This window comes from Magnolia sinica, chromosome 2 (assembly GCF_029962835.1).
Source record: "Magnolia sinica isolate HGM2019 chromosome 2, MsV1, whole genome shotgun sequence".
Taxonomy (NCBI): Eukaryota; Viridiplantae; Streptophyta; class Magnoliopsida; order Magnoliales; family Magnoliaceae; genus Magnolia; species Magnolia sinica.
In genome coordinates this window covers 123,993,771-124,005,238 of record NC_080574.1, presented here as the reverse complement: position 1 = coordinate 124,005,238, position 11,468 = coordinate 123,993,771, and the positions used below count along the sequence as shown (strand labels likewise).

Sequence of the window (11,468 nt, the reverse complement as noted above, 5' to 3'; positions counted from 1 at the left end):
ACGATCTCAGACATCGAATGAATTTCAACGGATATATTTTCATTTCATATGGCCTATTTTATTATTTATTATTTCACCAGCGTGAATTTTTATCTTTCCATTCTCTATCCAAAATGCACCAAGAATTTAGACGGTCTTAATTAAAGCGAATATATGCCACGTGACAATTGTTAATGAACCGACTACTTAAACGGTGGCTAACTATCACACACTTGTCTGATAGTCTCAAAATCCAATTAAATTCCATTATAATAAATCTTGCTGCTAAACTGTAGACAAGGGGAAATTTTAGCTGATACTCTGACAGACTATGATGGTTTGTACACATGCACTCTGAAATTTTACACATGACAGATATGTAACTCAATTAAACTGTCTAAGAAATGGGGTACATTTCAGATATTTTATAACATTAAAAATAGTATGATATTAAAAAAAAATATGGTCTCTGAGTAGCAGATAATTCTCGGTTGAATTTTGGCCATTGAATATTTTCTAAGCGAGTATTACTTGTCCAATAAATGTGCATTTCAGATTCAAATTCAGTTAAATATTTTCGTCCGTGGTCCATGTAAGTTGAGGCCCACTAAATTTTACTGTTTAGATTGAGTTACTTTTTCTGCAGATGTAATTTCTGAGTGAATGAGTATGAACTAACAACTCTGCCAGAGTATTAAAATCTTTAAGTGGGACGTGGGACTGTAGAGGGATCTTCCTCTTCCGCAGGTCACATCGCGATAGCTGTCTCTCTTTCTCTCTCTCTCCTGCCTCGCCCCACTCTCTCTCTCTCTCTCTCCTTTTTCTCTCTTCGTCCTCTCCTCTCCAAAGAAACACCTCTCTCTCTCTCTCTCTCTCTCTCTCTCTCTCTCGTCTGTTTTTACACAGCCAATCTCTTTGAAGACACCATCATCAGGTCTTCCACCTTTTCTTTTGTCAATTTCCAGATATCTTCAGACCCTCAAGTGCTAACAATCACCAATCCTCCTTTTATTATTATTATTTTTTTCATTCACCCCATTCTTAAAATTTTCACCCCACCTTTTCTCCCACTCTCTGTCCCTTTTTAAAATTCAGCTTCCATCACACATTCTCTCTCTCTCTCTCTCTCTCTCTCTCTCTCTCTCTCTCTCCACACCACAATTCTACTTCCTTATCATCCTCTCCAGCACGCATTCTTAAAATTCAGACCCAATTCTTAAAATCCACCACAACCCTCACTACACTTCCACTTCTCTATCATCCTCTTCAAAACCCATTTCCTTAAAATTCACCACCACAATCACTACTTTTCCACTTCTCTTTCATCCCCTCCAACACCCATTTCTTAAAATGCCAGCCCCAATTTCTTGAAATCCACCACCACCCTCACCACATTTCCACTTCTCTATCTTCCTCTTCAAAACCCATTCCTTAAAATTCACACCCATTTCCTCAAAATTCACCACCACAATCACTCCTTTCCCACCTCCAACACCCATTTCTTAAAATGCCACCCCCAATATCTTAAAATCCACCACCACCTCACTACGTTTCCACTTCTCTATCATCCTCTCCAACACCTATGTCTTAGAATTCACACCCAATTTCTTAAAATCCGCTACCCTGCCCACCACGTTTTCACTTCTCTGCCGTCCCTTCCAATACCCATTTATTAAAATTCACACCCATTTTCTTATAATTCACCCCACCACTCTTCATAATCGACAAGAAGAAGAACAGAAATGTCGGACTACAAGGCAGCCTTCCTCAATGACCAGCTCTCGAAGCGCACCTCCATCTTCGGCCTCCGGCTGTGGGTTGTCGTCGGCATCTGCCTTGGAGCGACATTCGTCCTCCTCCTCTTCCTCCTCTCCCTCTGGCTCACTTCCAAGCGCAACAGCACCAAGCTCAAAACCTCCCAAAAACCCACCATCCCAAATGTCTCAAAAGAGATCCAAGAAATCCGAATTGATCAACACCACCATGCCCGGGCCCCACACGCTCAAGACCCAAAACCCACTACCCAAATCCTTCCAAACCCGCTGCCCGAGTCCGAACTTGTCACCACCTCGATCGAACGGCAAGCGCTCCTCCCTTCCCCTGATGAGGAGAGCCCTGTTGGGCTCCACAGGATTCACATTGAGATTGGTAAGGACCATCGGATTTCATACCCAGAACGTGTGGGGGGCGGATCTTTGCACGGAAGTGGCGATCAGGGCCCAATCGTGGTTCCTGAGGTCTCCCACTTGGGGTGGGGGCATTGGTACACACTCCGAGAACTTGAAGCCTCGACGAACGGGTTTGCTGATGAGAACGTCATCGGCGAAGGCGGGTATGGGATCGTCTACCGTGGCGTCCTGGAAGATAATAGCCAGGTTGCTGTCAAGAACTTGCTCAATAACAGGTACCCTTTTGCTAAATTTCTTTAATGTTTGTGATTTTTGCGATTGGGTGATGTGAATTGGCATGATACGGGTTTGATATTGATGTTGGTGTTTGGTAAATTGAGGTAGGATTCAATTTCAAAGATTACCCATATTTTGGAATTCAATAGATTTTGTGAGATTTGTGCTGCATTGTCTTTAAAAGGCACTTTAAGCAAATTCAAATCTTCTTAGGATGGATTTTGGTAATGTTGGGTGTGTTTGATGGTCAATGTGGTTGTTTTCTTAAGGGGTCAAGCTGAGAAGGAGTTTAAGGTCGAAGTTGAAGCAATCGGGCGTGTTCGGCATAAGAATTTAGTCAGATTACTTGGATATTGTGTGGAAGGAGCTCACAGGTATTGATCTTTGCTACCATGTTTTTGCTTTATTCAAGCTCCTTACTATTGGGCTGCGTTTGGCTGTGCTATTGAAATGAATTGAATTGCAAATTTTAGTTTGATAAAGTAGAAAGTGAGCTTATTAAGTTCCGATTCAGGGGCTAAGGTGCTAAGCTCCAAATTGCAATTATGTTACTCTAAAGTTCGATTTCAAAGCAACATAATGCAATTTGAGAGCCAGTTGCTCATTATGAAATCTAAGGTACGATTTGGTTATTTCCTCTCTATCAGACTGATTATTGCAGTTTAGTTGGTCTTACCTTCTATAATAACCATGATCATGAATTTCCTAGATTGGGTTTTGACTTGGGAAAAGAGAGAAATGTCATGATCTGCTTGTTTGTCTTTGCCAGGATGCTTGTTTATGAATATGTAGACAATGGGAACTTAGAACAGTGGCTTCATGGGGATGTTGGGCCTTACAGCCCTCTCACATGGGAGATTCGTATGAATATCATTCTTGGAACAGCAAAAGGGTGCGGTCTCATTCTTCTATTAATCAACTTAAAACTCATCTCAAAACTCATTTATATCTTTCTGCTAATTTGTGCAGATTGACATACCTACATGAGGGTCTTGAACCCAAGGTCGTCCACCGTGATGTTAAATCAAGCAACATATTGCTTGATAAGCAGTGGAATCCCAAGGTGTCAGACTTTGGGCTTGCCAAGCTCTTGGGATCAGAGAGGAGCTACGTTACGACCCGTGTGATGGGAACATTTGGGTCAGTCAAGATATTCTCCTCTAGACTTAAGTTGTATTTAATACATGGAAGTTTCGGATTGTATGGTGATCTTTTGTTTGGGTTTTGTAGCTATGTTGCTCCTGAATATGCTAGCACGGGTATGTTGAATGAAAGGAGCGATGTATATAGTTTTGGGATTCTCATTATGGAGATAATTACTGGCAGAAACCCAGTTGATTACAGCAGGCCTCCAGGAGAGGTTAGTTTTAAATATCACTCTGTTGATATTGCATGACTAATTTTCAAAGCCTATCAAATTTGTTATAATGAGAGATTTTCAGGTGAATTTGGTTGAGTGGCTTAAAACAATGGTTGGGAACCGGAACCCAGAGGGAGTGTTGGATCCTAAGTTGCCTGAGAAACCTTCTTCGAAGGCATTGAAGAGGGCCCTTTTAGTGGGGCTACGATGTGTGGACCCAGATGCACAGAAGCGGCCGAAGATGGGTCATATTATCCACATGCTCGAAGTTGATGATTTCCCCTTCCGAGATGTACGTTTAAAAACTCCAATTTTATTAAATGGTTTGCTGAACGTACCTTCATCTAACTATGGCATTCATCTTTTGTTTGATGAGACATCCACATTGGTACCCATAATATCAGCAGTTTGGATCACTGAACAGTGGACCCCCAAACTGACATTTTTGGCCTGACCATTCCCTCTTGGAATTAGCATCTCATGCATTCTTTTTTATGCCTTATCATTTCCATTTCCATTCTGAACATGTGAGACTAGTAGCAGAAGTTCCCCTTCATGGGTTATTGTTTTCTCTGTTAATCTGCAATTGCCTTAATGCATTTAAAATTTGAACTAGAAGGTAACAAAACAATACTTTTTTTTTTTTTTTTTTAATGTTAACAAAACATTACCTATTTCAATTGATTTTGATCTTATGCTTCATTTCTACATATAGATTAAAGCCAGCAAGTTCAGTTTTCTGGTCTCATCCACTTTATCCCTGTAATGGAAAGTTAAAGATCATGAAATTAAAATGATGACGACTAGAGTTTGTTACCCAAGTCTATGCTACTTTGGGCCAACAGATTTTACTCTGCTTTGATGAGTAGTTTGGTTATGGGTGTCAAAGTGGGGTCCGCTGTTCTCTGGGATCACAGAGCTTCATTCCTATCTCGGGCTAGAAACTAAGACCCTGTTTGGCAGATGCCTAAACATGGTCAATCTCATTTTTCGTATTAGAGATCTCACTTGATAATTTTGTATTAGAGATTGCATATTAGAAATCAATATCTCTAAATACATAATGAAAAATGCTTCAGAGCTCTTAGAGCTCTTTAAGTTACAGTGCTCCTAGTTACATTGTTCACTTGGACAATCTAATCAATCCATCTAAACTGTCCATTAAGTTTAGGACACATTTCATGGACTACACAAAAATCACATTGATCAGGATGATCTAACCCATCCTTGATTTGGATTTATTTTCTATAGACTATAGCCATCTTTTTTCCAAGCCATGGATGAAATGGTTATGATTGCCTAACAAAAGAGATTCTTTAGAAGTGTAAGCAATCCATGATCCCTAACAAATAGACGGATCAAATTATTGATTGGAATTATTTGTGTAAATGGTCTTGACTCTTCATGTTGAAGGCCACTGATCAAATGATTAATAATTGTCAGATCAGTGCAATGTTTCCATGGTAGTCCATGAAATGTGTGCTAGACCTGATGAACAGGCTAGATCAATAGATTTGACTAAGTGTACTGCTGCAACTAGGAGCACTATAACTTATAATTCTCTGAGAGCACTGGAGCATTTCTCATACATTATTACTTTTAACTAAAATGAGATGAACTCATTTTTAGGTGTCTACCAAACAGGGCCTAATATTGTGTAGGGAATAGGGGTGCAACTAAGGATCTCAAGAGGACCCAACTTGTCACCGGACTGAATTCCAACCCAAGGTGCCCAACTCGAATTCCTCTATACTTGATCCAACCTGACCTGACCCCACCCGAATTTGCTCAACCCGAACACGTCCTGATTTCAAATTGGGTTGGCATCTTCCAACCAGACCCCAACTCGAGGACCTTGTAGACGTACCCAATCCAACTCATACTCAGGTTGGGTCAATTGGGTTCAGGTTGACTCAAACCCAAGTTGCTGCCATAATACTATGTTATTGATTTCCATTGTTTCATGTCTTTCTGTATTGGAGAAGATTACACCCATGTATGCCTGCATTTTCAGTGTTCTATTTCGGATGTCTTGTTCTGCACTAGAAGGTACCAAAAATATATGTTATCATTTCTTTTTCCACTTTTTTAACATGTTATTCAATCATGGTTTTTTTTTTTTTTTCATCTTTGTAATATATATTTTCTTGAAATCGAAGCAACACCATGCAACCATGTCAGTAATTCCTTAAAGAGAAATAGTCCAGTGCTCCCAGATCAGCGTAAATTATAATGCTAATTGCATAGGGATTAGGGACATATAGACAGTCCAATCAATCAATTTGGATATTCTGCCCCCTCAATTCATTGGAGACCATGCTAAAACTACCCTGATCGAAGGATTCTAACCATCCAATCATCATCCCATAACATGGATGGGTGAGACTGTTAACTTTACATAAACCATTCATTTAGTGTTACCATCTTCAATTCCTTATGGTTCCAGATAATCAATTTGATCGGCAAATCCAAACCACCCTATCCATGAATTGGAAAATGGATGGCTACCCTACCAAATAGAAGTCCGGTTTTTGGATAGATAGGATCATTGGGCCAATGTGTTTTTTGCATGGTGTTGATCATGAAGTGTAGGCTCTATCCATTTGTTCCTATGCAATAGGAACACTATGTAGATCCTTTCTCTTCCAGTCATCCACAAATAATTGTGGTATTCCGCATCAAACATCACATGTTTAAGACAGATGGTTTATGTCATATGTTTACTGATGGTGGGGACTCCCATATCAGACAAGTACTGACTGACTGTTGTTCCCCTTGTGGGACCGGTTGGCCAATTTCAGGATCGAAGAGGTGGGCGTGAGCCAGGACGCATGCACCGTGACAGTCCCCAAGAGAATGCAAAACTGATAGAGAAACGGGTCGTGGAGTCAGGCGACAGCAGTGGGTATGAGACCAGCACTAATGTCGGTAAGGCAAGGTGGAGAAAGCAAGAAGGGTAGCTGAGTTCTCAAGATTCTGGAGTATGCTCTTTTATCATCTCTTATTTTTAGGGCTTCCAAGCTCATGTAAAAGGTGAAAATAGCCATCTTTCGCCTCGGTTATCTCCGTCTAAGTTCTGGCCTATGCAAATACCAGATTCTGTATCTATATATAGGTGGTTAGTTTATACTATATAAATTTGTAGCATATGATCTGTGCTATGTATACTGTCGTTGATGATTCGATTCATGCATCCTGATCGGAATCTGTTTCTTAGGAGAGCGTTTGTATCATGTTTTTATTCTGTATCTTGGATTTTACTGTTTTTATTTTAGAAGATCAAGTCTCTATTCTTTGTTTTGATACTTCGGTTTGAAAATCCAATGGGACTTAAGATGTGGATTGGGGCTGTTCATCAGGTGGGCGTGGGCCCCACTTTGCATGTGATGTGGCCCTGACATTGGGCTGCTTCGGTCTTCAGCTGGCACAACAATGCTTGTGCCATGGCTCAGAAATCGGGCTGTTCAAGTCGGCCTCACATGCCAGACAAATGAATGGTTAAAAAGAACTGGCCAGCAGTCAAAATCTGATTACATGTGTGGCCCACCTTATGACCAGATAGGCCTGATTTTTGGGCCACTGCAGATAAATGCTGGCCACCACCTGATGAAACGGTCTGGATCTCGCACACCGTGCTTTCTTTCATTTCCTTTCTGTGCTTTCCTAATCCAACCCAAACATGTTGAAATTTTGAAAATAAATAAAAAAATAAATAAAAATAAAAATCCACTAATTATTAGCAGTGCTCTATAATCCACTTCTTTTATAGCAAGAAAATTAGATAACTGCACAAGTCTAATTGCAATAATAACAAACACGTTAAGGTCCACATACGACTTAATCATGTCTTATTTCTTACCTATAGGATTAATAGAGAAGGAATGATGCACATTGTCAGAATCCAAGAAAAAAACTTTCAGCCAAGAAACCAAATGCAGTTACCAAACCAATGATTGAAACAAGCATGATAAATGCAAGCAATGGCTAGGAAATTAACATCATTGATAATTGCATCACAGAATCTTTTTTGCTTGTGAGACAACAGTAAAAAGGTTGCAAATCTAATACCATTTATGAGTTCTCACTTGTATGATGGGAGCCCGTTGATATTGGCGATCATTGGGTGGATGAGAACAAAAGATCAGACCACTTGGTTATGTTGGATCAATGTCCATGAGGCCCTCCTGATCCCAACCATTCCTGGAGGAGAACTAGGGAATCATCCCTACAATGGTTTGTGATGAAGGGCGTGGATCACGCATGTTCCTAACATATAGATGGAGTGGAAGAAGGCCAAAGAGAAATCCATTTATGCAGGTCGAAATTCACATAATTTTTTTTTTATTTAGTCTTTGGATGTTTTTGGGATAGTTTGACCGATCAATGGATGGTGGAAACTTGCGCGTATTTCAGATTTTGTTTCCTTATTCGTTTAGGTATTTTTTTTTAAAATTGCATCTTAAGGTTTGTTTAAGGTTATTTAAGCATGCAAACTCGTTTATTTTCAAGAGGCTATTAATAAAATTCTTAAAAATTGTTTTATCTCTCTTATGGATTCAAGAGGGGCATTGTGGATTCAAGGTATTTATCATTTGAGGAAGACGATGATCGTCCTCATCACATCCTTCATTGCGTCAATTTGGTATTAGAGCGATGCTTTTTCACAGATCAATGACTTATAATGATAGATCGGGCAATAATCTCATGGATGGTGCTCTGGGGAATTATCCTTTAAAAGCGATGACTTTTAAGGCGACGTAGTGAGAGAATCTGTAAGTCATGCAAGGGTTATAGGCTGCTCTCAACCACATGACGAAGGCTTTAGGGGAAATTCGTGTTCGTGGTAATGATCCGCTTCCGGTAGGCACTGGAATTTGCAATCGTCTTGATGATAAGGTGATGCCAACAATGAATTGTAGAATCACACCTGAGAATATGGGATCTAGTGACGAGGAGATCGATGACATGATCCTCAAATATCCCGGACGAGGTGACAATCGGGTAGATTGGACCGTCGATCGAAAATTTAGGATGAAAATTGATCTTCCTAGCTTCAACGGCCAACTCCATATCTTGGCTTCCTCAATTGACTGCTTGAAATCGAGTGCTTCTTCAACTACATAGACATCCTTGAAGAAAAGAAAGTTAAATATGTGGCTTACAAATTAAAGGGCGGAGCTTCGGCTTAGTGGGAACATTTTTAGCTCGCGCAGACGAGATGAATGAAGGTGCCAATCTGCACATGGCCACAAATGAAGTAGTTGATGCGTGTGCGATTTCTCCACAACGATTACGATCAGGTATTGTTCCAACAATACCATAGTTATTGGTATGATAGATGATCGGTGAGAGATTACGTAGAGGAATTCTACTATTTGGCAACACGGAACGATTTAGTTGAGACTGAATTGCAGCAAGTTGTCCGATTCATCTATGTTTTGCATGTTGCGATTCAGGATCGAAATCAGATATAGCCCATTTGGACGATGAACGAAGTGATCAAACTAGCCACCCAAGTGGAGATGCACTTGAACGATCCAATACATAGGCCTATCTTGCTAATAGGGTAGCCACTACGGGTCCTTCTCAATGAGCACGACAAGCAAAGTAGAAAGAACCTGTTGGGGGCGTCCTCAACCTCTTACACCCATGAAACGAGAGTAAGGGAGTGGACAAGTGAGATCCCAAAGAGTAGCGACCACTACTACAGATCCAAGCAGGATCTTGAATTAACCGCTATGGTCGGCCAAGATTAGACCATTGTTATCGATGTGGCCAATCGGGCCACCTATCAAACCCATATCTTCAGTGGCAAGCGGCTAACCTAGCTATTAATGATGGATGCGTTGAAAATGCAGAGGAAGACCTAGATATTGGTGAATTAGAACACGTAGTGAATGACGAAGTGGATGAAGCAAATTGGATTCCTCAAGATCACGGTGAATCTCTAGTAGTGAGAAGGTTGCTATATACGTTAAAGAATGAGGTACACCCACAACGACGTAACATCTTTCGAACAAGGTGTATGGTGAATTGAAAAGTGATGTGATCATAGACAGTGGAAGCAACGAGAATATCGTCTCCAAAGTCATGGTGGAGAAGTTGCAGCTGAAAATGGAAAAACATCCCTCCCCATATACAATCAGCTAGATTAAGAAAGTCTACAAGTCTAAGGTAACTGGACAATGTACTATCTCTTTTTCAATTGGTAAACACTATAAGGATCAAGCAGTATATAAGGTAGTTGACATGGAGGCTTGTCATATGTTACTTGGTTGGCCGTTGCAATCAGATCATGATACCACCTATAGAAGATGAGATAATGTATGCATTTTTGTCAAGGATGGCTGAAAAACCATAGTCACCTCTATGGGCCCAGATGAACAACCCGAAGCTTCTAAAGTGGAGGGGCGTTCTCTCCTAACCATATGAGACTTTATGAAAGAGTCCAAAGAGACGGAAGAAGTCTATACATTGGTTGTGATGGGTGAAGAGGTAGAGTCCATGATTATTTCCAAGAAATTGAAACCGCTGTTGTGAGAATTTAAGGCAATTTGGCCCAATGAACTTCCCAATGGGTTGCCCCTCCATGTAGGATATACAATGCCATATCAACATTGTCTTAGGGGCTAGCTTACCCAGTCGCCCTCATTATTGGATGAGTATGAAAGAGTATAATATTTTGCAAGAACAAGTGAAGGAATTGATCCGTACCAGCTCATGCATCGTACTAGCTCTATTGACACCTAAGGTCTAGTGCGAGGAAGTATGAGCCCATGCACCGTATCAGCTCTAGTGACACCTAAGAAGGATAAGAATTGTCACATGTGTATCGACAGCTGAGTGGTAAACAAAATAGTTGTAAAGTACTGATTTCATCTACCATGGCTGGACGATATGTTGGACATACTAGAGGGGAGGAAATTATTTTTCTAATTGGATTTGAGGAGCAACTACCATCGGATCCGTATTCAGTCGGGTGATGAGTGGAAGACAACATTTAAGACTAAAAATGATCTGTATGAATGGTTGGTCATGCCCTTCGGACTCTCGAATGCACCTATTATATTTATGAGATTGATAAACTATGTTCTGAAACCATTCGTTGGGTGATTCATGGTTGTTTATTTCAATGATATCTTAATATACCGTCAGAACGAGAAAGACCATATGGGGCATCTCAAACAAGTGTTTCAACTGCTCATAGAGAATAAGTTGTACCTTAATATGAAGAAGTGCAACTTCTTGATAAAGAGCCTCTTATTTTTGGGCTTTGTCGTGACGTCTACAGTCATTCGTGTGGACAAAGAGAACGTGAAAGCCATCTGAGAATGGCTAGTTTCGATGAACATTTATGAATTGTGAATTTTTCACGAGTTGACGACGTTCTATCATCAGTTCGTAAGGAACTTCAGTACCATCGTGGCACCGATCACCAACTACATGAAGAATGGGTAGTTTCAGTGGACTGACGAGATTGACAAAAGTTTTTCTGAATTTAAGCAAAGGTTGCCCACTATTCTAGTTCTCGTACTTCCTAACTTTGATAAATTGTTTGAAGTTGAATGTGATACTTCGTATGTTGGCATTGTGGGTGTGTTGTCATAAGAGGGCAGGCCAGTAGCCTTCTATAGCGAGAAACTTAGTGATATTCATAAGAAATTTTTAACGTATGAGATACAATTGTACGCAGTTGTTCAGGCATTATGGTATTAGAGGCATTA

The 11,468-nt window shown here is 40.4% G+C and overlaps 1 protein-coding gene across 1 annotated transcript; it reads left to right on the top strand.

The window, feature by feature from the left end:
- The first annotated feature begins 1,135 nt into the window (after positions 1-1,135).
- LOC131237545 (probable serine/threonine-protein kinase At1g01540) lies at positions 1,136-7,047 on the top strand. Its single transcript, XM_058235362.1, has 7 exons — positions 1,136-2,383; positions 2,654-2,758; positions 3,154-3,276; positions 3,354-3,524; positions 3,615-3,744; positions 3,827-4,036; positions 6,546-7,047. Exons 1-7 carry the CDS (start codon positions 1,722-1,724, stop codon positions 6,702-6,704), a joined length of 1,560 nt encoding a protein of 519 aa, XP_058091345.1. The 5' UTR covers positions 1,136-1,721; the 3' UTR covers positions 6,705-7,047.
- Positions 7,048-11,468: the final 4,421 nt, after the last annotated feature.